Raw genomic sequence first — 27,381 nt, forward strand, 5'->3', positions numbered from 1 at the left:
TAACGTCCTGCTTTAGTCCTGGTGAGAAGCATAGCACCTTGGTTTTGGAGGTATTCAGGACTAGTTTAAGAGCAACTAGCTGATGTTGTAGTTTGTTGAAATCACCCTGTAGCTTAGCAATCACGTCATCCGGAGAGCGGCCAGCAGTAATCAGTATCGTGTCATCTGCAAAAAGATTTACCCTGGAATGATCCAGGTCAGTGCCCAAGTCATTGACATAAAGAGAGAACAAAAGGGGGCCGAGGATGGAACCCTGTGGAACCCCTTTTGTTATCTTAACACTGTTTGACCTCCAACCATCTGTGAATACAGTTTAGGTGCGAGAAAATATGTAATTTTGTAACCATTTTACTGCGTTTTCGGAAAAACCGAGGCAACTTAGTTTACTAAGCAGGGTGTTGTAGTCTACTGTATCAACAGCTTTGGACAGGTCTAGAAAAAGACAGGCACAGTACTGCTTATTATCAAGGCTACTGTAAATGTGATTCAGAGTCTAATGCAGCAGATGTGGTGCTGTATTTTTTTCGGAACTCAGATTGTTTTAGATGTAGTAGATTGTTGGTGGACAGGAACTGCTAATTTGGTAGGTCAATAATATTTCAAAAAATTTCATCAACGGGGACAAAATTGAGATAGGTCGGTAGTTATTTGGATCATCTTTAGGGCCCCCTTTGTGAAGTGGACGGACATAGGTATGTTCCCATTCTAGAGGAACTGATGCTTCTTTGATGGACAGGTTGAAAATATGGGCTATAGGTTTGTATATTAGGTGACCAACAGTTAGTAGAGCAAAGACGGGAATACTATCTGCTCCGGTAGAGGAGGACCCTTTGAGATAGGAAAGTTGTTTCAGAACATTACTTTCGTAGATTGTCTGGAAACTAAATTCGTTTAATGTTTGGACAGGGGTTTCGGAATTTGCATGAGTAGAGGTGACTCCCAATATATTATAAAAAAGATTACCAGCTTCAGAAAAATTAAGGTTAAAATTGTCAACTATTTTTTGAGGATCTGAAAAATATTCCCCATTTCGGTTAAGCTCAACGGGCAGATTGTCTGTTTTGGATGACTTTTCGATACATTTCATTGTTTTCCAGAAAATCCTGGCATTTCCATGTGATTCCAGGAGAGTGGAGGAAAAGTAGGCATTTTTTGCATGCCATATTTTTTTGACGCATCTATTCCTTAAAATCCTGTATTCTAGCCAGTCATTGACCAAATTACTTTTCTTAGCACATGCCCAAGCCTTGTCCCTAGTTTTCATGAGCTTTGTAATCAAAGGATCAAAACATGGTGGGCGGTTGCCTTTAGTTTTAAATCTAACCAACGGAGCATGTTTTTTAAGAATTTGGAGAAACGTGTACCTGAAGGTCTCCCATGCCATAGTCAGGTTGGGGATATCACAGACTTTGTCAATATCTGAGTGAAGCACATCATTAGTAAATGCCTGAGTGCTGAAGTGTCTCATAGAGTGCTTCTCAACCAATTTAGGGGGGGCTTTGGGTCTGGCTGATGATCTTACACCAAAAATGAAGGAGTGATCACTAAGGTTATTACCCAGAACACCAGTCAGTGTGAAATTGTGAGGGGCATTTGTCAATAGGACGTCAAGCAGAGATGACTGTCCCGGATTTTTTAGGTTGGGTCTTGTGGGGACATTTATTAATTGAAACAGGTTAAATTCATCTGTAAAAATTTGTGGCCACGGCCGGCGGGTTTAGCCAATTCCAATTTAGATCACCCACTAAAACTATTTCACCTTTAGGGAGGCCCCCAAAAAGCTCTCTCAGTGCAGATGCAGCTTCAACATCCTTCCCACTAGGCGGTCTATAGCAGCACACTACCAATATCTGTTGATTTTTTGGAAGCGTTATTCTGAGAGCCAAACTTTCAAAGCAACATTTTTTAAACGAGTGAGCTGGTGAACATGCAATAGTATTACAAACATAGATGGCAATTCCACCTCCTTTAGATCCTTGGTCAAGCCGAAAAAGGTTGTAGTTGTTAATCGTAATCTGCAAGTCATTGACGGCAGGTGTGAGAAATGTTTCTGTTAGGCAAAAAATGTCCGGGTCAAGATTTGCCACTTCTAGTTTTAGTTGACTTAATTTAATCACAAGCCCTCTGATGTTGACATGTAGAACACCAACACCTTTCCTGCCAGAAAAATCTACAGAATTATACGAGTTCTTTATATTTGGGCCAGGATGAAGCTCAATACAACCCAGAAATAAGAAAAGTAGAATTAATGTTTGCACAAGTATTTTCTGTGAAAGGATAAAGAGCGGTGAACCTTGGACGAATAACAGCAGTTCGCAGATGTGTTATTTTTAAGAGCAGAATGAAGTTTGGAAGGAGTGCTTGTGAAGTAATGGGACAAAGATAGGGTTTAAAAGGATACAATGATGGAGTGTAGAAGTGTCTATGAGCTGTTTCATTTGCAGGTGTAGTGGCAAATCGAGCAACAAGTATGGACGCAAAGTAACGAGGGTAGCCGTTTATAGAGTTGAGTGTGGCACTAGATATGGCCGGGAACGACAGTAGTATGATACACAGCAGGAGAATTGCCATCTTTAAGATAACAAAGATCCACAACAGTTAAACACACAAGTGAAAAACGTACAGGTAGGCCGAGCGCGAGTAATGTCTTGCCGCACTCGTCGCACATGTACGGCTTCTCGCCCGTGTGCTTAAGTTTGTGGTGGCGGTCAGCTCCAGGTCACGAAGTTGACTAGCCGTTCAAGTTCTTGCTGTTTGTAAGCACACCTTGGTGCGTTGCTATTTCTCTACGCTAGCGTGCATGTGACCTAACACGTCACTTTTTTTTCTTTTCAAGGAGCATCTTCGCGAACAGGGCAATAACCTGATCAAGCAGGTGAAGGGTAAAAACCTCAAGGAGCGGGTTAAGACGGTCGAGGGCTTCCTGCAGAAGCTTCGGCTCCTTGATAACGGAGAGCGTTTCTGAGCAAACCAGGCAGCAGCAGATTAAGGCAGAACCAAGGAGCAGAAGCTCAGGCAGGCCCAGGGAGTAGCAGCTCAGGCAGGCCCAGGGAGCAGTAGCTCAGGTAGACCCAGGTAGTAGCAGCTCAGGCAGACCCAGGGAGCAGCAGCTCAGGTAGACCCAGGGAGCAGCAGCTCAGGTAGACCCGCCCCCTCCACCCCAACTCCCGCCCCCTCCACCCCAACTCCCGCCCCCTCCACCCCAACTCCCGCCCCCTCCACCCCAACTCCCGCCCCCTCCACCCCAACTCCCGCCCCCTCCACTCACAGTCACACATAGTCACTTTAAGATGTTTTTCTTGTTCATGTTTTTGTTTTTTGTTTGTTGCGGTTGCACCCGATTCAAGAGCCGAATGTCTCACAGGACTATACCAAAATAAACGGAACTGTGAACTAAACCTCGCCACCCCAACCCCTGACCCCAACCCCTCTACCCAAACCAGCCCCTGCATCCAAACCCCGCCCCTTCCACTACAACCCCCGTCTCCTCCACCTCGACCCCGCCCTACCATTAACAAAACCCGCCCCTCCACCCAAACCCCGCCCCCTTCACCCAAACCCCGCCCCCTTCACCCAAACCCCCGCCCCTCCACCCCAACCCCGCCCCCTCCACTCCCGCCCGTGAGTGGGTGACTGTTGTTGTCAAGGCCCATAGGCGAGGGCTGTGGGTTATTGGGGCCGTCCATACATGACGTCAAGCACCTAGGTGGGGGGGGGGGTCAGATATTTGTGACGTCACGTAAAAATGCAACTTTAAATAAAGATAGACAACACGTTCTACTTAGTTAAATATACTTTTTAATAAATGTTTTCTCCTACAACATCAGAGTGCAGCGCCACATTAAATACGCACTACAATAGTTTAAAGCGATTTGAAGCGTGTTTTATTTGGGGGGGGGGGGGGAGCAGAGCTTTGTGACGTCATATTTGAGGGGGGTCTGACTTTTTGTGACGCCGCGTGACGAAAGGAGGGGGGGGGGGTCAAAAATTGTCCAAAATCGCTTGACGTCATTTATGGACGGACCCTAAGCTTTCTATGGCTTTACAAGAGGATTTTTTTTATCGGGTGCAGATACAAAGGAAGGCTGATCGATGGCCAGGTGTGGTCAATGGACGGCTCCCTATTGTGTGGTCAATGAGCCGCTCTCCCCATTGCTGATGATCTGGTGATTGCTGCTCATTCTGAGGAGTTTGAGACTCTGCTGCTGAACCTGGAGTGTGCCGCTAAAGGGCCGTCCATAAATGACGTCACAAAAAGTCAGACCCCCTCAAATATGACGTCACAAAGCTCTACCCCCCCCCCCTCCAAAACCATATTTCCATTTTGAAAATAAAACATGCTTCAAATCGCTTTAAACTATTGTCATTGTAGTGCGTATTTAACGTGGCCCTGCACTCTGATGTTGTAGGAGTGTTGTTATAACAATTAGTGTTGTTATAACAATTCTATATTAATTTAAAGTTGCGCATTTTGATGTGACGTCACATTTCTCAACCCCTCCCCCCCCCCTCGTCACACATCGTCACAAATGTCTGACCCTCCCCCCATACCCTAGGTGCGTGACGTCATTTATGGACTAAACAGACACAGCACGGGCTAGAAAAGTGGTGGGCACATGAGGATGTGGAGCTGAGTTGAGTTGCCGAACACAAGCGGTGTCAAGATCAGCTTCTGTAGAGGAGGCTCATGAAGGACGCTGCTGGGCAGTTGGAGGCAGTCGCCCTCCAACAACAACGCTCACAACAACGAGTGCAAGTGCCGGATGGATAAACGCAGCAAAGTAGGGAGCACACAGGTGGTGCATTTACCAATCATCTAAGCCAATCCATAGCACCTGGGGTCTGTCCCATAACATCCGAAGAGCAAGCCTTGGACACTTTACGTGGCCTCAAAGTGCACCTAGCCTGGCACAAGCACTATGGTGACCACTACTCGAGTGGCAAATGGAACCTGCTGTTATTGTTGCGGTGTGGGTGAGTTGCAGTGTGGGTGAGTTGAGTCAGTGTCGTTGTGGGCAGCTGAAGTGTAGTGGTTAGCGACCCGGGTTCGATTCCCGCTCACGGCCCCCAACACCAGTGACGATTATCTGAACCGGTCCTGGGCCTGCCCTAGGTCGACTCAGCCTCAAATGAGTACCTGGTGTGGTGTGTAAACATCGCCACTGGGGAGACAAAGGCGGCCGGGCGTAGTGTTTGTCACCCACCCTCTCGTGTGCCGTGTCGGCCTTCATAGGTGCTCATTAACACCACTTGCCCCAACAGTCTGTAAAGGCTATACGGGGGATCTTTGTCTTTGTCCTGGTTGAACGCCGTGTGGGACAGTCTTAGTAGGCCGAATCCTCAACATGGGTGGAGGAATCAATGAGTGAAGTTCACAGGAACGGTGACCACTCACCAATCCCTACAGCACACACTTAGCGTCACAACAGGAACGCACAGAAATATTTTCTCAACATTTTATTTTATGAATTTGCTGTGACGGGTGGAGGAGGGTAGAACGACACATTCTACTGGCAGCCATCTGACCAAAACGCGTTTTTGAATTGCATCGGGTCGTGAAAGCCTGCACGCGTTAAATCTGCACGCGCGGTCACTTTGGTCCACCTATATATTTTGTTAGTCTGCGGTGGACAATTCACACGTGGTTCCCTGCTGACCTCACCTGAAACCAACAGACCACCACGACTTCTACAAAACCTTTGTCTTCGGTTTTTTTTTATCCAATTGTAGTGACATCGTGGATGTCACTGTGTAATGCCGGCTCTAGAGAGGCACGGCGTCCGATGTAGCGACATCGCGGGCACCACTCACATGTGGGTGCAGTAGCGGCCCTAGAGGGGCTCGGTGAGCACTGATTGACAGTGCTGAGTGGCACCACGCTCTGCGTGCAGTGCCGACCCCTACAGGATAGGGTGTGAGAGTGCCGGCCACGGGGATGGGGTTACTAAGGGCCATGGCACTCTAATTGACCCCGAAGAACACGTGACCGCTAAAGTCGACACAGGGCCCCCAGGTGGGGGCTAGGGGTGGTCACGTGTCAGGGCCGAGATCCTGCTCGAGAGTTCTCGAAGGTGGCCCTGGGCTAAGGGCGGAGCCAGCCACGCCACAGAGGATATAAGCCCGGGTGCCCGAGAGGGGACCGGCTGCTGTGGTTATCCTGAAGAATCTACATTGCACGTCTGAGAAGAGTCACCAACACGTGGACCTGGACCCAAGCTGGGGTCCTGTCCATTGTAGCTACTCCCGGTGTAATTCGTGCAGTTAGCCTGTGTTGTATATGTTGGGTATGAAAATTTGATGAAAATTAAATGAAATTTAAAAATACGTAATTATCCGAAATTATGCTATTTTTTTAATTATGTGCATACATTATGCTAATCCGAGAGATAAACATATTAATTTATGCGATTTTATGCGAATGTATGTGATTATGCCAATGAGGGCAGTTATGATAATTAGGCTTAGCTTCGTTGCCCAGGGTCGTATCATCAATCGGGATAAGACAATTAATCATATGAAGTTATGCAGGTGTGCTGTAAGTATGCCAGATTAAGCTCGGCTTCATTGTCTAGGTTCGTATTATTGATCGGTATAATACAATTATTCTCGCTTTAACATTTACTGATTATGTATTAGTGTGCTATGTCAGGTCTCCAAATTCAAATCTCACCGCAGGATACAGTTCTTATAATTAAGATTATTATGCACGAACCTAGGAAAGAAACACTCAAACACTTCTCTGTTAAATTTCGGTTAATGGTATGGTTTACAACATGGAGTATAACAAAGCCTCGCAGCTGTCTCTCTCCCCCTCCTCTGTTCCGACCATGGATGAACTCGTCCGTCTGAACGGGGCCCGTAGCTATCCGTGTTGCTAAAGTTGAGGGTAAGAATCCACCCATTTTTTCGCCATATAGCATTGTGATATAAAACGACTTATTGTTGGTAGCTTAGCTGATTGGAGAATATATAGAGTTTATTGATAACATTGAGGTAATTTATATATTATTTTTTTATTGGTTCACTATATAGTATTCATTATATATTGTAGTGTATACCCAGTTACTGTGAATAGCTCAGATGTGTAGGCCTTGACTTCAACATAGCCATTTCTGTGACCAGTCACAAGCGAATCACTCAGTTATTTCAATGCTAAATTTGCCTAGTTATTTCAATGCTAAATTCTCCTGTTTGATTTGTACTAGGTGCCTCTGTGAATGTATATGCTCTGACTTTAACATAGCTATTTCTGTGACCGGTTACAAGCTAATCACTCGGCTATTTCAATGCTAAATTCTATGCTAATTCCTTTGTCAAGGGGTGCCTCTGCGGATGTGTATGCTTTAACTTTAACATAGCTATTTCTGTGACCAGTCACAAGCTAATCACTCAGATATTTCAATGCTAAATTCTATGCTAATTCCTTTGTCAAGGCGCTTTGTTTCTTCTCACACAGCTTAAAGGTCGCGATCTGAGCGTGGCTTTTTCGCTCCAGCGCTGTCCTCCAGTCTCGTCCCTTCACCTGATGAAGGCCGCTTGTGTTGTGGCCGAAACGTCGTGAGAATTTTATTGTGTTATTTTATTAATTTGTTATTTTATTCTCATTCTACGTGGCTTTACCGAAAGAACCAAAGAAGACTTCTGTGTTAAGCAATTTTTATTCTAAACAAAAGCTTAACACTCTAATATGCGAATTCTTATGCTTGAAATTGTCAACACAGTACTCCAGGAAATGTTCCCCTCATTTATCCATACATTTAACCCTCAATGATCACGTTTGTTACTTCCTCAGAGTAACACGAGCATATAAGACGATAGGAAAAAAAAGTCCTTAAAAATTCATGCAACGATTTTCATACGAAGGCAATAAAGAAACATGTCCTGAAGGCAAAGTATACGGTAATTAATTCATGAGCAAGATTACATAATTGCGAAATTCCTTGGAACAAGGGTGTGTGGCAGTACGCCTGCTTCAGCAAATACTCATCAATTGGCTAAGGCTTCATGGATTCATACATTTAACCCTCAATGATCACGTTTGTTAATTGGGTAACAGAACGATTACTTCAGAGTAACACGAGCATATACGGCAAATAGGAATAAAAAGTCCTTAAAAATTCATGCAACGATATTCATACGAAAGGCAATAAAGCAAATTATTATACCCCAAAGGCAGAAGTATACGTCAATAGATTAATCGGCAAGATTATATAATTAACTAAATGTCTTGGAATAAGGGTGTGCAACGGGGTGCGTGCCCTCCTACGGGAGATTCTTATCTTTGGCCAAGTCTTAATTAAACAGGTTTAACACGATATTCTCTCTGTGAGTGTGTAAATTCGTGACGAAGGTTTCAAAAGTGTAGTTTGTATCGATGAATCTATTGGTAATTTATGCGATTGGAAGTAAAATCACAAAACAAAATAAGAGGAAAAAATATGAATGTACTTTATAAACGACGTATTCTTATCACTCGATGAGCCGCGATGCCTTCGCGGCCAGCTGATGGTTCATGCACTTTATAATTAGTCTTCTTATTAATGATTCGTGTATGTTTTGATTTGAAGCTTTCGTGACTGCAGTAATTCATATTCTTAGTTTTTTCGGTAAAGTCACGTTGAAGGGAAACAACAAAATAATAAAATATATAAAACAATAAAAAATTCTCACGTTTCGACCATAACTCAAACGGTCATCTTCAGGTGTGTTGGTTTGCATAAAACGGCGCATTTATTTATTTATTAAAAAAACGTTAGCGCCACGCGCAACGACTTGGCAGTTTATTTAGGACTAGTCCATCTATATTCTGAAAAGAGGAGGGGGGAGACGAAATTTTTTATAATGTATGCTGTCTGAAAGCCACTGTAAGCATCAACAATCAATTAAGACCTGAAATGGTTTATCAAATCTTTCCAATGATTGCTAAGATAGAATCCATCTTCTTGGTTGAAATTGTCTCTGTGCTTGTATATGTGGATAGCCTCATGAACGAATCTCTCATGGAAGCCAGATGGCTTACAAAGAACCTCTGTCTTGGAAAAGTCAATGGCATGTGAGCCTACTGAATTAGAACAATGATCTGCCACGGCCAAGGTGTTGGTCCTACCGTGTTTAAGGTCTGCTTTGTGTTCACGAATGCGGTCCGAGACATGGCGTTTGGTTTCTCCAATGTAACTACTACCACAGAGGCAACTTAGTTTGTAGACACCAGGGTATTGTATGTCCGGAATCACATCTTTTACAGATGGAACCAGATCACGGATTTTATGTAATGTGTTGAAACGAACCTGAATCTTGTGTTTATTCAAGATTTTGGAGATCTTTTTTGTGATCCCCGCAATGTAGGGTAAAGTGATGGTTTTGAAAGGCTCCTCAAGAGGGTTCTTCATGGTTTGAGTGATAGCTTTGCGGATTGTATAGTCGGAGTAACCATTAGCCCTAAGAGCTTGGTGTACGTGCTTGAGTTCACTGCTTATGTGTTCCTGGTCGGATATGCATTGGGCTCTATGATACAGAGTCTTGATGAGAGAATTCTTTTGTGATGGATGGTGGTGGGAATCCGGTTTCAGATAAGCATCCGTATGGGTAGCTTTCCTGTAGACAGAGTGGCTCATTGAACCATCAGGTCTCTTTTTAATTAGGACATCCAAAAAAAAGGTATCTTGCCATCTATTTCGACTTCCATGGTAAATCTGATGGCTGGGTGTATGGAATTGATGTGGTCGAAGAATTGGTCTAGAGCAAGCCGGCCATGTGGCCAGATGACAAAAGTGTCATCCACGTACCTCTTCCATAAGGTTGGGCGCAGAGTGGCAGTCTGGATGGCGTCAGTCTCAAATTTCTCCATGAAAATGTTAGCTATAACTGGAGAAAGGGGGGAGCCCATTGGGGTGCCCTCAGTTTGAGTGGGGATGGTATGGGTTGAGTGGGGATGTGTTCTTGATCAATTCTTTGCGTCAAGCAAACGCCAGGTGATGCGTTGTAATGTGTGGCAGTGTGCGTATAATACGGATAGCTGGGTTCTCCTTCTTTCACACGGGCGGCCGGAGTTCGGTCCACAGCTGGTTGGAAGAGTTGGCACGACGCTCGCCGTCGGTGCGCGATGATCCCGTCGTCAGGTAGCACCCACAGCTCGTCCGCTGGCAGCTGACACCCTTGCTTAGTGGCGCTGGTGGCGCTGGTGGCGCTGCGGCATGCTCTCTCCTGGCAGGCTTGGTCGACGTTTGGCACTTTCCGCCCTCTCTGACGGATGATGCTGGAATTCTCGTTTGCTTAGCTCGAACTGCAGTGGCTCTTGTGAGTCGATGCCCATAGCGGAATGATTTTCGAGCGATACTTCTTCTGATGGCGCTGAATTCGCATGGCGTAGCATGTCGCTACTCAGCGAGCCTCGCCATCCTGGATGAGTTGCGGAGTCTTCTTCTGCGTCGGTGGCTAGCTGGCCATCTTCGGTAGCTGATGGTCGCCGTCTTCTGCCGCTGGTAGCTGTTGTTTCAATGCTGGCTTGTCTCTTTTTATGACAAAATTCCTTACTCTGATCTCCCTCTCACAAAGGGCCGGAACTTCCTTTGATCTCGCTCTGCGTTGTGGGGGGGCGGGGGCTGTACGTGTGTCCGTGTGTGTCATTTATTAAGCCATCTTTCCATCCGTGGGACACAGATGCCCCACCTGCAATAAAAAGAGTCATTTTCCTCGATCTGGGTGTTACATTCCTTGCTATCCCGTGCTGCCGGAAGACAAAGACGGTTGGGCGGCTCTTCCTATGGAACACAGTTTATCTTGGTTGTGTAAGTTTGACCTATTCGCCTCATCCCTTCTCGATAACCCTCGGTTTAAAACTGCATAAATATTATTTGGTTTATGTTTCCTAAGATTTGTGATTTAACATTGTCATCACCACGTATTTTTTTAGGGTTTATTAATTTCGTCCCCCCGTCTGTATCCTGGGATCCGTGCTGTTATACTAGAGTCATGTTTTAGTGTCCTGAGTTCCAGGGGTATACCTACTCTTCGGTTAAGCTTCTTGACTGCTGGAATTCATTTCTTTGTTTATTGTAAAGTCACGTAAACGGCAAGATGTAGTGTAATTTAAGGTGAATAACATTAGTATTAATATGACATGTATGAGAAGTGATAACCCGCTAGGTAGATTGTAGTCTGTTTATTTAATCGTAGTGATTGTGTAGATTCCTATGTCAGCTTATTCTTGTGGCTGAGTTTTTCTTGGACTTTCTGTTAATTAAAAGAACCAAAACTTGTCTGTCTGGTTTTCGCTGCCCTGGAAGCTGGCGAGGCTTGAAGCCGTGTCGGGATTTTTTTTCTCATTAGGAATTCCCCCCCCCCTTCTCTTTGTTTTGGGTTTATTACTTTTTATTGCTTATCTCCGGCGGCCTGTTGTGTGTGAGGGGAGGGGGGCTGTATCACCCCCTTTTGCCCCAAGTCACACCACGATTGAAGAAAAATATATTGGCAAAATCCTTATTAATATCAAAAACAAAAATGGAAAAAAGCCTATATATACAACACCTGGTGGTCCACCATCATAGTGTGTAGTTAGCCGGGTGGTCCACCACCATAGGGTGTAGTTAGCCTGGTGGTCCACCACTATAGTGTGTAGTTAGCCTGGTGGTCCACCACCATAGTGTGTAGTTAGCCTGGTGGTCCACCACCATAGTGTGTAGTTAGCCTGGTGGTCCACCACTATAGTGTGTAGTTAGCCTGGTGGTCCACCACCATAGTGTGTAGCTAGCCTGGTGGTCCACCACCATAGTGTGTAGTTAGCCTGGTGGTCCACCACCATAGTGTGTAGTTAGCCTGGTGGTCCACCACCATAGGGTGTAGTTAGCCTGGTGGTCCACCACTATAGTGTGTAGTTAGCCTGGTGGTCCACCACCATAGTGTGTAGTTAGCCTGGTGGTCCACCACCATAGTGTGTAGTTAGCCTGGTGGTCCACCACTATAGTGTGTAGTTAGCCTGGTGGTCCACCACCATAGTGTGTAGCTAGCCTGGTGGTCCACCACCATAGTGTGTAGTTAGCCTGGTGGTCCACCACCATAGTGTGTAGTTAGCCTGGTGGTCCACCACCATAGTGTGTAGTTAGCCTGGTGGTCCACCACCATAGTGTGTAGTTAGCCTGGTGGTCCACCACCATAGTGTGTAGTTAACCTGGTGGTCCACCACTATAGTGTGTAGTTAGCCTGGTGGTCCACCACCATAGTGTGTAGCTAGCCTGGTGGTCCACCACCATAGTGTGTAGTTAGCCTGGTGGTCCACCACCATAGTGTGTAGTTAGCCTGGTGGTCCACCACCATAGTGTGTAGTTAGCCTGGTGGTCCACCACCATAGTGTGTAGTTAGCCTGGTGGTCCACCACCATAGTGTGTAGTTAGCCTGGTGGTCCACCACTATAGTGTGTAGTTAGCCTGGTGGTCCACCACCATAGTGTGTAGTTAGCCTGGTGGTCCACCACCATAGTGTGTAGTTAGCCTGGTGGTCCACCACTATAGTGTGTAGTTAGCCTGGTGGTCCACCACCATAGTGTGTAGTTAGCCTGGTGGTCCACCACCATTGGTTATCTGGTGGAGGAGCAGTTACCCCTTTGTGTTGGTATCAATAAATGTGTCGCCTCCAAAGAGTACGTCTGCGACTCAGTTGAACTCATGACACAATTGTGTGATGTGAAGCGCCCCGTAAAACGATGAATTGATATGAAGTGAAGTGACGGGCCACGTGAAAACAAAGCATGGCCCCCGTCTGGCCCACATGCCACAGGGTCCCTGCTGTCCTGGGGTAACCTGGCGCTCGCCTTTGGGTTTATCAGAGTGTGGTGAGCGTGGTGAGCGCAAGGAGCGAGGTGAGTGCAGGGAGCAAGGTGAGCGTGGCGAGCATTGTGAGCGTGGCGAGTGCGGTGAGTGAGGTGATTGTGGCGAGCGTGGTGAGCGCGGGGAGCAAGGTGAGCGAGGAGAATGCGATTAGTGCGGTGAGCGTGGCGAGCGAGGCGAGCGAGGTGAGCGCGAGGAGCAAGGAGAGTGCGATAAGCGTGGTGAGCGCGGTGAGCGTGGCGAGCGAGGTGAGCTAGCCGGTCTGGCAAGCACCGTGGCTGAGCTCGTGCAAGGGGTCCGTGCCGTGGCCGTGGGGCCGCGCACGCGCCAGGGCGTCGCAGCGCAGCAGCAGGTCGTAGTTGACGCGCTCCGAGATTACGCTGTCGTGCGCGTAGTCGGGGTGGCCGCTCACGAAGGCGCGCAGCCGCTGGGCCGTCGTCCCCAGCTCCCCTGGGGGAAAGCAACGAGACGCGCGCGCGGTCACCGCGGCGGCGGCGGCGGCAGCGGAGGCGGAGACGACGACGACCGCTACCCTGCGCGTAGCGATGCGCGGAGACTCTCGCGCGCGTAAGGCGCCTGGGCTCGTCGCACCGCGCAACCCGAGCAGGATTTCTGAGCCCGGATAGCGCTTGGATGGGCGACCACCGCGCACGCCGAGGCGTTACCGGCTGCTGCGGTGCTACGTCGTCGGCAGCAGAGGGCAGTGTAGCCAAAATCGATTGTACTGTACTACGCTCCCGCTTCTACGCTCCCGGCCATCAACAGTCTGCGGTCGTCACCCCCTCGGTCGCTTCCCCTCGTATGGCTGCCATTCCCACACCGGTCTCGTCTGTCGGCCACCGTACCCTGCACAGCGACGATGAGGCTTGCACGAGGTCAGGACTCATGGTCGCTCGCACTTGGAGAAGGGGCGGTGCACCCCCGGAGTGCACTCACCGGACGCGCGCTTGCTGATGAGCTCCAAGTAGTGGGAGATCGTGCACCGAGTCTCCACGTCCACCTCCATGTCCTCCAGGAAGCTGTTGACTATGGGGACGAGGCCCTGGAACACCCCCACCTGTGCTTGCACAGCACACCACAGCACACCGCACACACCACAGCACACCGTAAACACCACAGCACACCGCACACACCACAGCACACCGCACACACCACAGCACACCGCACACACCACAACACACCGTAAACATCACAGCACACACCGCACAAACCACAGCACACCGTAAACACCACAGCACACCGCACACACCACAGCACGCCGCACACACCACAGCACACCGCACACACCACAACACACCGTAAACATCACAGCACACACCGCACAAACCACAGCACATCGTAAACACCACAGCACACCGCACACATCATAGCACACACCACAGCACACCGTAAACACCACAGCACACCGTAAACACCACAGCACACCGCACACACCACAGCACACCGCACACACCACAGCACACCGTAAACACCACAGCACACCGCACACATCACAGCACACCGTAAACACCACAGCACACCGCACACATCATAGCACACACCACAGAACACCGTAAACACCACAGCACACCGCACACAGCACACCGCACATACCACAGCACACCGTAAACACCACAGCACACCGCACACACCACATCACACCGTAAACACCACAGCACAACGCACACATCACAGCACACTGTAAACACCACAGCACACCGCACACATCACAGCACACACCACAGCACACCACACCGTAAACACCACAGCACACCGCACACACCACAGCACACCGCACACACCACAGCACACCGTAAACACCACAGCACACCGTAAACACCACAGCATACCGCACACACCACAGCACACACCGCACACATCACAGCACACCGTAAACACCACAGCATACCGCACACACCACAGCACACACGCACACATCACTGCACACACCACAGCACACTGCACACACCACAGCACACACTGCACACATCACAGCACACACCACACCGTAAACACCACAGCACACCGTAAACACCACAGCACACCACACGTATCACAGCACACACCACAGCACACATCACACACATCACAGCACACACCGCACATAGCACAGCACGCCACAGCACACATCACCGCACACACCACAGCACACCGCACACACCACAACACACCATAAACACCACAGCACACCGCACACATCACAGCACACACCACAGCACACCGTAAACACCACAGCACACCGTACACACCACAGCACACTGTAAACACCACAGCACCCCGCACACACCACAGCACACTGTAAACACTACAGCACACCGTAAACACCACAGCACACCGCACACAGCACAGCACACCGCACACACCACAGCACACCGTAAACACAACACACCGCACACATTACAGCACACACCACAGCACACCACACCGTAAACACCACAGCACACCGCACACACCACAGCACACACCATAGCACACCGCACACATCACAGCACACACCGCACACACCACAGCACACCGTAAACACCACCGCACACACCACAGCACACCGCACACATCACAGCACACCGTAAACACCACAGCACACACCGCACACACCACAGCACCCTGCACACAACACAGCACACACCGCACACATCACAGCACACACCACAGCACACACCACAGCACACCACACCGCAAACACCACAGCACACCGTAAACACCACATTACACCACACGCATCACAGCACACTGTAAACACCACAGCACACCGCACACATCACAGCACACACCACAGCACACCACAGCACACATCACACACACCACAGCACACACCGCACATAGCACAGCATGCCACAGCACACATCACCGCACACACCACAGCACACCGTACACACCACACCGCACGCCACAGGACAACTGATCACACCGCACCACAGCACACCACACCATGGCAGCAGTGTCAGCTACAGCCTTCAGTTTATTAGTGTTACTCTCACCAGGCTTGTCACGTCGATTTGTTGCATCACAGGATGGCGACAGATGGCAATGCCTTGGAAGAGGCCTGAATCCAGCAGTGGATTGATCATGGCTGATGATGATACAGTGAGGGAAAAAAAGTATTTGATCCCTGCTGATTCTGAACGTTTGCCCACTGACAAAGAAATGATCAGTCTATAATTTTAATGGTAGGTTTATTTGAACAGTGAGAGACAGAATAACAACAACAAAAATCCAGAAAAAGGCATGTCAAAAATGTTATAAATTGATTTGCATTTTAATGAGGGAAATAAGTATTTGACCCCTCTGCAAAACATGACTTAGTACTTGGTGGCAAAACCCTTGTTGGCAATCACAGAGGTCAGACGTTTCTTGCAGTTGGCCACCAGGTTTGCACACATCTCAGGAGGGATTTTGTCCCACTCCTCTTTGCAGATCTTCTCCAAGTCATTACGGTTTTGAGGCTGACGTTTGGCAACTCGAACCTTCAGCTCCCTCCACAGATTTTCTATGGGATTAAGGTCTGGAGACTGGCTAGGCCACTCCAGGACCTTAATGTGCTTCTTCTTGAGCCACTCCTTTGTTGCCTTGGCCGTGTGTTTTGGGTCATTGTCATGCTGGAATACCCATCCACGACCCATTTTCAATGCCCTGGCTGAGGGAAGGAGGTTCTCACCCAAGATTTGACGGTACATGGCCCCGTCCATCGTCTCTTTGATGCGGTGAAGTTGTCTTGTCCCCTTAGCAGAAAAACACCCCCAAAGCATAATGTTTCCACCTCCATGTTTGACGGTGTGGATGGTGTTCTTGGGGTCATAGGCAGCATTCCTCCTCGTCCAAACACGGCGAGTTGAGTTGATGCCAAAGAGCTCCATTTTGGTGTCATCTGACCACAACACTTTCACCCAGTTGTCCTCTGAATCATTCAGATGGTCATTGGCAAACTTCAGACGGCATGTATATGTGCTTTCTTGAGTAGAGGGACCTTGCGGGTGCTGCAGGATTTCAGTCCTTCACGGCGTAGTGTGTTACCAATTGTTTTCTTGGTGACTATGGTCCCAGCTGCCTTGAGATCATTGACAAGATCCTCCCGTGTAGTTCTGGGCTGATTCCTCACCGTTCTCATGATTATTGCAACTCCACGAGGTGAGATCTTGCATGGAGCCCCAGGCCGAGGGAGATTGACAGTTCTTTTGTGTTTCTTCCATTTGCGAATAATCAGGCCAACTGTTGTCACCTTCTCACCAAGCTGCTTGGCAATAGTCTTGTAGCCTATTCCAGCCTTGTGTAGGTCTACAATCTTGTCCCTGACATCCTTGGAGAGCTCTTTGGTCTTGGCCATGGTGGAGAGTTTGGAATCTGATTGATTGATTGCTTCTGTGGACAGGTGCCTTTTATACAGGTAACAAGCTGAGATTAGGAGCACTCCCTTTAAGAGTGTGCTCCTCATCTCAGCTCGTTACCTGTATAAAAGACACCTGGGAGCCAGAAATCTTTCTGATTGAGAGGGGGTCAAATACTTATTTCTCTCATTAAAATGCAAATCAATTTATAACATTTTTGACATACTTTTTCTAGATTTTGTTGTTGTTATTTTATCTCTCACTGTTCAAATAAACCTACCATTAAAATTATAGACTGATCATTTCTTTGTCAGTGGGCAAACGTACAAAATCAGCAGGGGATCAAATACTTTTTTTCCCTCACTGTATGTGGGATGGATGCATGACTGGGAAGTGGTGAGCCGGTCTGCAGCACGGGAAATGCAAGTGACTGCTTTGAGTGGAGCTGCACGCTTGAAGGCAGCTCACATGATCACTGGGAGATGAGCTCGAATCATAATATACAACTGTCAATCCACCGCTTGATGATGGCCTCCCCACACAGTCACGGGGTTTTTACCATACATCACGTGTGTCAGCATGGGGGCGTGGCGGAGTCTCCAGAACTGGTTCAGATTTCGCTCGCCAACTGACCACCACACCATCGCGCAAAACGGCGGCAGCGAGACGTTGTACAGCGGCGATTGTTGCGGTGCTCCGGACCGCCACGGCGGTGGACGGCACAGGGTGAGCGCGACGCTGCAAGAGTCCGCGGGGCCTGACACTTGCGAGGATGGCCGCACGCCCTGTCCCGCCGGGTTGCCCACCTTGCCGTTGATGACGGTGTTAATACTCATGAGGATCCCCACCTCGTCCTCGGACGCAGTGCCGTCCGCTGGGAGAGCGTCCACCTCTGGTCGCAAAAAAAAGAAACCGCACGGCAGTTTGATGGTCACGGGAGTTGGCGAGCGACCATGAGCGAGGTTAAGCGCGCGTGTGACGCGCACAAACACGCAGGGCAGGCTCGGGTGAAGGCTCGGGTTACGAAGAGGCCCGGATCGGTGGCCCGGAGGTCAGAGTGACTGAGCCGGCAACGCTGAGACCCTGGGTTCCAATCCGGGGTTCAGTGGCCGCCTGTGATCAAACCGGGTTCTCAAGCGTGGTGAGTTGATGGTCTCAGCCCACTCAACAATGATTGTTCAAAAATGACTAAATCCATGACATAAAATTTGGTTCTGCACTTAACTTCGCCAAATTTCAGCTGTGAGACTTCAAATATCACTTTGACTGCCATGCGACAAACATTACTGTCGGCAGCGGAGCGAGTGCTGCCCCCTACCGTGTGACATGGAGGTCATATGCAGAAGGGATCTCAGAAATAGTTCCATGATATTCACTTCTGTGGGCTGTTCTCTAACAAGGGGATTGGGGTGGGGGTCACTGCCACGTGAGATTTCTGAATGGATTCATCATCTCGTAAGTCGACACCGACAGCTCAATGAAGGTAAAGTTGCGAGAGAAAAAAAGACGACGTATGTTTTGTAATGGCTCGACTTGCCTGCCTGAATGTCCTTCCTGAAATAAAACATCTCCTCCAGCACCGCGTTCCTCTTCTGCGCCTTCGTGATGTTCTCATCTACCTGCGGTGGAAGAGAATTGACGATCGGGCACATGCCAAACATTCAGGTGGCAACCTTTTGCGCTAAAGGTGCTTGAGGCAATAAAAAAGTAGCATAGTATATAAATCGCACACATTTGTAACGTGCTGCACAGTTCTCATAAGATTCAGGGGCGATGGAACCAGAGCCCGGTGCTAAAAATTGCCCAAGCTCTGAGGTCCAATATAGGGACTACTTACGAATATTCGACTTACGAACTTTCAGAGATACAAACGCACCGAATAGTCGTAAGCTCAACCGCCAAGCAATAGATAGCAGTGGTGGCATATACATCTGCAGAACATGAATAACCAGTGGCATCTACATATGCAGAACCAGTGGCATCTACATCTGCAGAACATGAAGAACATAGTGGCATCTACAGCTACAGGAGATTATTCAACTTTTGAAGCCATTCCCCGTGTTTAGTGTACACGCCGTACAACGGATGTGTAATCGATGGGAGTAAAGTTGGACTTACGAACAGACTTCTGGAACCTAAACTCGTTCGTGAGAGGAGTCCCCGTATTAGGATGCTTAGGCCAACTCTATGAACGTGTGTTTCTCCACGTGGGAGGAAAGCAGAGCACCCGGAGAAAACTCACCGTGTGCGAACGGGGGGAGGGGGGGGTTACACTTGCTGCACTACCATACCCTGGATAAAGCCAGGAGATGGCAATGTTGCAGCGCAAGCGGCACTGGGAGTTTCATGAAGGAACGCGTGTGTGTGCGTGTATGTGGAGTGGTGTGCGTAACGCAAACGTACCGTTAGTCACAATGTTAACGTGAGTTGAAACTGTGGGGTCATTATGGGAGGTGAAACGTTCACCGCAAAAACCGTTAACGAGATGTCACTGTTAACCAAGGGACTACCGTACAAGTTACATTGTGTGTGGAGGTTTTTTGTTGTTTGTTTTAGCTATGGGAGGAAACCAGAGAACCCGGAGGAAACCCATGCAGAACAGAATCCACTCATGAAGGTACCCGAGTGGGGAATAGAACCCAGGGCATTCTTACTCCGAGGCACAAGCTCTACCATTATCATAGGCTATCCGTCACAATCGAGGATAATTGTCTTCCATAGAAAAGTCGGATTATCTGTGGGCCTGAAGAGACGGATGTGGGATTGACAGATTCTCCCGCAGCTCAGGCACGTGTCCAGCAAGAGTGGGTGGGTGGAACTGGGTTAGGAAGTCGGGCTGCAGCGTCGTGCTGTTTCCACCGTTCCCGCTTTTCCTCTCCTTACTCTTTGGTTCTTTCGGTAAAGTCCCGTTGCCGCGAGAGAACCAAAGAGTATGGATTCTTGCAGTCACGAAAGCTTCAAATTAAGATTTTCCTCTTCCTGTTTCCGCCGTTCAGTAAAAAAATGTGTGAATCCGTGAAATAGACGATGTCTCCAGCACTACCACCGCGCCACCCTATATACATATGCGGCCGAGTTGCAATGCGACCAGGTAGAGCCTCGCGGCAACGCTCACACATGCCCGAGTCGGGAATCGAACCCAGGACATTCTTACTCCGAGGCACAAGCGCTAACACTTGCGCCAGCCTATAGACAAGCGGCCGGGTTGCAATGCGACCAGGACGGACCTCTCGGCAGCGCTCGCACGGCCGGTAGGGAGGGATGCGGCTCCTTACCTTGGAGAGCGGCACGAGGAAGTTGAGGCCATAGGAGAGGATGACGCGCGTGAGCAGCACCACGAACACCACGTATGCTGCGTTCTCAAAGTCTGTGAGCTGCACCTACACCACACGCTGGGGACTCAGTTTGGCTGCTTCATTTCACCCGCACTGTGCTCAACCACCACGACTGCATGTCACAGCACACTCACTCAATCGCCCACTCACTCACCCGCTCACTCATTCACTCACTCACCACACTGCATGTGACAACCACAACAACACACTCGCCCACCCACTCAATCGCCCACTCACTCATCCACTCACTTATTCACCCACTTACTCAGCAAACTGTGGGGTCAGAACGCTTCTCGTTCTGCTTCTTCCCACACACTGCTCGACTTTGAAATTCCCTCTTCCCATCATCACCTCTTTTCCCAAGCCTCAGAGGCATCTCGGTATGACTCCACCTCAGTGTATAATCCGCATTTCCCTCTCAGAGAGGCTTACGTCCATCGGCCGGAACTCGACGAGCCACCCGATGCTGGTGTTCGGCGGCGGAAGCTTTAAGCGCAACGTCTGCCAGTTTGTGGACTGGATGCACTGCAACGCACACGCACGCACACGGGACGGGCGCTCCGGTCAGCGTCCACGATCACGGAAGACACGCGCCGATCTCTCGCGGGTGTGCTCCAGTCTGGCTTTCACTTCTCACGGAATATTTTACGGGGTCGCCAGTTAGGTTGGCACGCGACTGGTAGCTACGGACACCGCGAATGGGGCATTCGGGAGTCGGCAGGGCAGATCAGTAATAACACACTTGTATCTCACAGTAGGAAGAGGCCTGGGTTCGATTCCCGACTCGGGCATCTTTCTGCGTGGAAAACTTTGTGTGTTTAGCCCCCCTCTTCTCTGCGGGTCTCCTATGGGTTCTCCAGTTTCATCCTACAGCTAAAAACGCCATTGGCCAAACAACATCCCAATGCTGAAAAACTACCTGCAAATTACTCAAATTAGCATCAAACAGAAGCAGCTGCAGCAATATCGCAACCCTCACCATATGCGAAAATTGGCGGCACCCTCCTGAAAAATATTATTTGGACCCGGCGAGGCTTTTACGGGTAAACAAGCGAAATAATAATATGAATATTTATAAAGTACACTGGCAGTGGTGTGCGGATGTCTCACTTCAAAGTGGTAGGCCTCGTTCTCATCGTCATCGACGTGGATCTTCTCCCAGAGCATCACGAGGGGGTCACGGATGAAGAGGTGAGCAAAGTGCTGAGCGAGCAGCGGATCGATGCCTGCGGGCCAGAGGCACGGCTCATGCAAAAAGACAAAGATCCCTCCCGCCGTGTGGCCTTGAACAAAGGCTGCTGGGAGAAAGCGCTGTTAAGAGAGCACCGATGACGGCCGGAACGGTACCCGAGGGGTGTGGGTGGCCAGCACCACGTCCGACCGTCTTTGTCTCCCCAGTAGCGATGTTTACACACTGCACTGAGTACTCAGTTGAGGCCGAGTCGACCTAGGGGAGGCCCACGACCAGTTCAGATAATCATCACTGGTCGCTAGTTTCGTAGAGCAGCACGCTAACTGCTACACTACCGCTTCTCCACATGCACACACAGTTCACGCACACACACACGTTGCATGTCACTCGAATAAGAAGAAAAACACTTTGCATTGACAAACCAGCTTCATCAGGCGATAGCCAGAAATGTGGAGAATTCCTCCTGTTTCGGTCTTAATTCCTCCTGGAATTAGCAATGAAATGTCACAGTACGAGAATTGTAAATGTTGTGGGGTTTACTCTCCAACACACAACCGGTGTGCTGAACGAGTAACTAATTGCTATGTTTTGTTTCAGTGACAAACCTTACCAATTGGCTGTATTTACGCGATCTAACTCAAAAAAACGCCCTCTATTATGGCCTGAACCAGTTTAAAAAGCGAAGAGGGGAGAGCTGGAGGGCATGGGGAAGTGGGAAAGTGGGAAAGTGGGTGCCTGCAAGGGACACCAGCCAGGTGACACACTCAACCCCATCACAATCGACATGACGTATCAGGCTCCCCTCGCCGGCATGCCTGTGGTCACGCAGCACCGAGTCACGTGTTCTCGACCAGTGAGGAGCAGCTGATAGTTGAACCGGCACGGAAAGTCAAAAAACCTTCGGCGTTTCACAGCAAGTGCGATTAATCTATAACCCCAATTAATGGTCGGTGAGAGTGAAGGAGAGGAGAGGTGAGCATGGCGGGGGAGGTGAGCGTGGAGGGGGCGGGTGAGCACGGTGAGGGAGGTGAGCGTGATGGGAGAGGTGAGCGCGGCGGGGGAGGTGAGCGTGGAAGGGGAGGTGAGCGCGGAGGGGGGGGTGAGCGTGGCGGGGGAGGTGAGCACGGCGAGGGAGGTGAGCGCGGAAGGGGAGGTGAGCGCGGCGGGGGAGGTGAGCGTGGCGGGGGAGGTGAGCGCAGTGGGGGAGGTGAGCGTGGTGGGGCAGGTGAGCGCGGAAGGGGAGGTGAGCGTGGAGGGGGGGGGGGTGAGCGTGGCGGGGGAGGTGAGTGCGGAGGGGGGGGGTGAGCGCGGAGGGGGAGGTGAGCGCGGTGGGGGTGGTGAGCGGCCAGTACGGCAGGGGAGGTGAGCGCGGTGGGGGTGATGAGCGGCCAGTACGGCAGGGGAGGTGAGTAAAGCAGGGGAGGTGAGAATGTTGGGGGAGGTGAGAATGGTGGTGGAGGTGAGCCTGGCAGGGGAGGTGAGCTTGGCAGGGAGAACTTCCGTGCCTGCATCCAGGAGCTGCAGGTGGACGTCCTCGTCCTTGGGCAACTCCAGATCATTGAACTGCGCTCCGCCGGGTGACAGGAAGCTGTCGATGGAGTCAAACCGTGACTTGGTGATTCGCCTCTTGCATGTTGTGAGGGGCTGCAAAAGAGAGATGTGCAAATTGATATTTTGATTGTGAAGATTCTCAGCGGTGCCAGCTCAATGCTCACGCCTCATGGCCACGACAACCGAAGGCTGCAAAAAACAAATGACAATAAACCCGATGCCTAGGAAACAACGCGTTATGATATATATTACTAACGGTAAGCTCCCGGCGTTGCCCGAGTAAAAAAGATATTTCAAAACTTCTCTATATACACAGACACTAAGGTATGTGAAAGCCCGGTGGGCCGTTTGTCCATTTCTCCACCAACAAAATTTTAGAGGCTTGCACAAGTCTAAAAAGTTATAGAAAGTGGGGGTAAATAGTTGATCTAAAAGGTTTCCGAAAATTGTCGCCACCCCCCCCCCCCGCTCAAAAAATATCTTTACTCTCACGTAGGTATGTATACCTACACACCCTACATACAACAAAGTAGTATCTCTTGCCTCTGTAGTTGTATCTACTGACTGTACAGTAGGATTTACTGAGCCAGTAGTAGCTACTGACTGTTTATTAGTATTTACTGATCGTAGTAACTACTGACCCAAGTAGTATCTACTTGCCCTACAGTAGTATCTACTCACTCTATATCAGTAGCTACTAACCGGTAGTTTCTACTGACTGTGTAGTAGTATTTACTGACCGTAGTGGTATATACTGACTGTTTTAGTATCTACTAACTCTATATAGCAGTATCTACCAACTGGATAGCAGTATCTACTACAGTGAGAGAAAAAATCTCCTGCTGATTTTGTACGTTTGTCCACTGACAAAGAAATGACCAGTCTATAATTTTAATGGTAGGTTTATTTGAACAGTGAGAGACAGAATCACAACAAAAAAAATCCAGAAAAACGCATGTCAAAAATGTTATAAATTGATTTGCATTTTAATGAGGGAAATAAGTATTTGAACCCCTCTCAATCAAAAAGATTTCTGGCTCCCAGGTGTCTTTTATACAGGTAACGAGCTGAGATTAGGAGCACACTCTTGAGAGTGCTCCTAATCTCAGCTTGTTATCTGTATAAAAGGTACCTGTCCACAGAAGCAATCAATCAATCAGATTCCAAACTCTCCACCATGGCCAAGACCAAAGAGCTCTCCAAGGATGTCAGGGACAAGATTGTAGACCTACACAAGGCTGGAATGGGCTACAAGACCATTGCCAAGCAGCTTGGTGAGAAGGTGACAACAGGTGGTGCGAATATTCGCAAATGGAAGAAACACAAAAGAACTGTCAATCTCCCTCGGCCTGGGGTTCCATGCAAGATCTCACCTCGTGGAGTAGCAATGATCATGAGAACGGTGAGGGATTAGCCCAGAACTACACAGGAGGATCTTGTCAATGATCTCAAGGCAGCTGGGACCATAGTCACCAAGAAAACAATTGGTAACACACTACGCCGTGAAGGACTGAAATCCTGCAGCGCCCGCAAGGTCCCCCTGCTCAAGAAAGCACATATACATGCCCGTCTGAAGTTTGGCAATGAACATCTGAATGATTCAGAGGACAACTGGGTGAAAGTGTTGTGGTCAGATGACACCAAAATGGAGCTCTTTGGCATCAACTCAACTCGCCGTGTTTGGAGGAAGAGGAATGCTGCCTATGACCCAAAGAACACCATCCCCACCGTCAAACATGGAGGTGGAAACATTATGCTTTGGGGGTGTTTTTCTGCTCAGGGGACAGGACAACTTCACCACATCGAAGGGACGATGGACGGGGCCGTGTACCGTCAAATCTTGGGTGAGAACCTCCTTCCCTCAGCCAGGGCATTGAAAATGGGTCGTGGATGGGTATTCCAGCATGACAATGACCCAAAACACACGGCCAAGGCAACAAAGGAGTGGCTCAAGAAGAAGCACATTAAGGTCCTGGAGTGGCCTAGCCAGTCTCCAGACCTTAATCCCATAGAAAATCTGTGGAGGGAGCTGAAGGTTCGAGTTGCCAAACGTCAGCCTCGAAACCTTAATGACTTGGAGAAGATCTACAAAGAGGAGTGGGACAAAATCCCTCCTGAGATGTGTGCAAACCTGGTGGCAAACTACAAGAAACGTCTGACCTCTGATTGCCAACAAGGGTTTTGCCACCAAGTACTAAGTCATGTTTTGCAGAGGGGTCAAATACTTATTTCCCTCATTAAAATGCAAATCAATTCATAACATTTTTGACATGCGTTTTTCTGGATTTTCTTGGTTGTTATTCTGTCTCTCACTGTTCAAATAAACCTGCCATTAAAATTATAGACTGATAATTTCTTTGTCAGTGGGCAAACGTACAAAATCAGCAGGGGATCAAATACTTTTTTCCCTCACTGTATCACTACAGCAGTGCATACTGTGGTGGGACCTGCTATGATACTGACTGTGGTGGGATCTGCTATGATTACAGCAGTGCATATTGTGGTGATACCTGCTTTCACTACAGCATTGCATACTGACTATGGTGGTACCTGCTATGACGACAGCATTGCATAATGCCTGTGGTGGTATCCTATGATTACAGCAGTGTATACTGCTGTGGTGGTACCTGCTATTACAGAAGTGCATACTGCTGTGGTGGTACCTGCTATGATTACAGCAGTGCATACTGACTGCGGTGGTACCTGCTATGATTACAGCAGTGCATATTGTGGTGGTGCCTGCTATGATTACAGCAGTGGATACCAACTGTGGTGGAACCTGTTTACACTACAGTAGTACATGCTGACTCTATCTATCTTATACATAAAAGGCAAATTTGTTAATGTGTGTCTGTTCGAAATGTTTAGCATACCCTGATGGCGGGGAGGAGGCCGTGATGGCGTGGAGGATGCCGTGATACACTCACTCATCATACACTGACTCACTCACAAATCATACACTGACTCACTCACTCACACATCATACACTGACTCACTCATACATCATACACTGACTCACTCACACATCATACACTCACTCACTCACACATCATACACTGACTCACTCACTCATCATACGCTGACTCACTCACACACTGGGATTTGAGCACACAGCGTTGTTGTATGTTCTGTTTTTAAGTTTTCAGACGTTTTAAAATATATATTTTCCCGCTAGTAGCATTAAATATCGACTCTATAGCACAACTCACTTGACAGAGTGCTGTGACGAGGCCTAGTACCGTGCAGAGCCCCCGGCCTCGCCTAGATTGCCCGGCCAGCCGAGGCTGGGGCCTGGACCGCTACCCCCCCCCCCGCCCCCCATGGCTACAATAATACTATTTAATCGCTATAATTTTAGTATCTACCGACCCTATAACAGTAAGTGCACACATTGGGGAGGAGGGGGAGAGAAGAGGACGTGACACTTTCATGAATTTACCTCAGCGTTGCGTGTAAATTATTGGCATTTTTAACGCGAATGAGAAATGGCGTCCACCCTGCAGCGACGGCGTGCGTGCGTTGCCAGGAGCAACTCGCGTCGGTGTTTCGCGCATGCGCAACAGCGTGCCGGTCGACAAAAGCAAATAAATAATTAAAGATACATCGCGCCAAAACGCGATTTTAACCATTTTAAAGTTTAGGGATGGGGAAACGAAATAGCCTATTCCCACCACGGGGCCCGGGGTGTGTCGCCCGGCAAAAAAAATTCTACGCGAACCCCACGATCCGAGAGCCAAATCCCCCGCAAGCGAGCGTACGCAGACAGGCAGACAGAGGGACAGACAGACGGACAGACAAAAAATGCCTTTTATAGGTTAGAAGATTATTTCGAATGTAGTCACGTATTTTCGCTAGCACGTATGCACTCCCCCTGCAGAGTTAATTGCGACGCGGTGTTTAGCGGCGCCGCCGCCGATCGCAGGTCCCCAACTCGAGTGACCGACGAGCACCGTTTGTCCGCGAAATGTCAGGTCACGAGATTTCAAGCACTGTCCAGTGAACAGGTGCGAAACAGGAAGCGCTGCCAAATCAGGGCTTGAATTCAGCCGGGGGCCTGTCTGGGTTGGCAATCCAAAATATGTTTCTGCTCCCGGCACGCCCTTGCCTCCCCCAGGTTCCTAGAACATTGCTTCCTGGACAGAAGCTCTGCTTCACTCTGCTGTCCAGACATAGAATTGCCT

The 27,381-nt window shown here is 49.0% G+C and overlaps 1 protein-coding gene across 8 annotated transcripts in view; it reads right to left on the reverse strand.

Annotated features, from left to right (window-relative positions):
• Nucleotides 1-7,639: 7,639 nt before the first annotated feature.
• LOC116953902 (glutamate--cysteine ligase catalytic subunit-like) overlaps nt 7,640-27,381 on the reverse strand; it is a 40,459-nt gene continuing 20,717 nt past the window's right edge. For all 8 annotated transcript variants that reach the window (XM_032974206.2, XM_076051921.1, XM_076051920.1 and 5 more), the window contains 8 exons: nt 23,155-23,293; nt 21,568-21,683; nt 20,890-20,982; nt 20,398-20,502; nt 18,660-18,741; nt 17,929-18,014; nt 13,758-13,878; nt 7,640-13,271 (listed from right to left, as the gene is read on the reverse strand). In XM_032974206.2, the coding sequence (XP_032830097.1) occupies nt 13,075-13,271; nt 13,758-13,878; nt 17,929-18,014; nt 18,660-18,741; nt 20,398-20,502; nt 20,890-20,982; nt 21,568-21,683; nt 23,155-23,293 (939 nt within the window). In that variant the 3' untranslated portion in view covers nt 7,640-13,074. The remainder of the gene's footprint in view (nt 13,272-13,757; nt 13,879-17,928; nt 18,015-18,659; nt 18,742-20,397; nt 20,503-20,889; nt 20,983-21,567; nt 21,684-23,154; nt 23,294-27,381) is intronic.

This window comes from Petromyzon marinus, chromosome 53 (genome assembly GCF_048934315.1).
Source record: "Petromyzon marinus isolate PM22_M1 ecotype Great Lakes invasive population chromosome 53, UKy_Petmar_22M1.pri1.0, whole genome shotgun sequence".
NCBI lineage: Eukaryota > Metazoa > Chordata > Hyperoartia > Petromyzontiformes > Petromyzontidae > Petromyzon > Petromyzon marinus.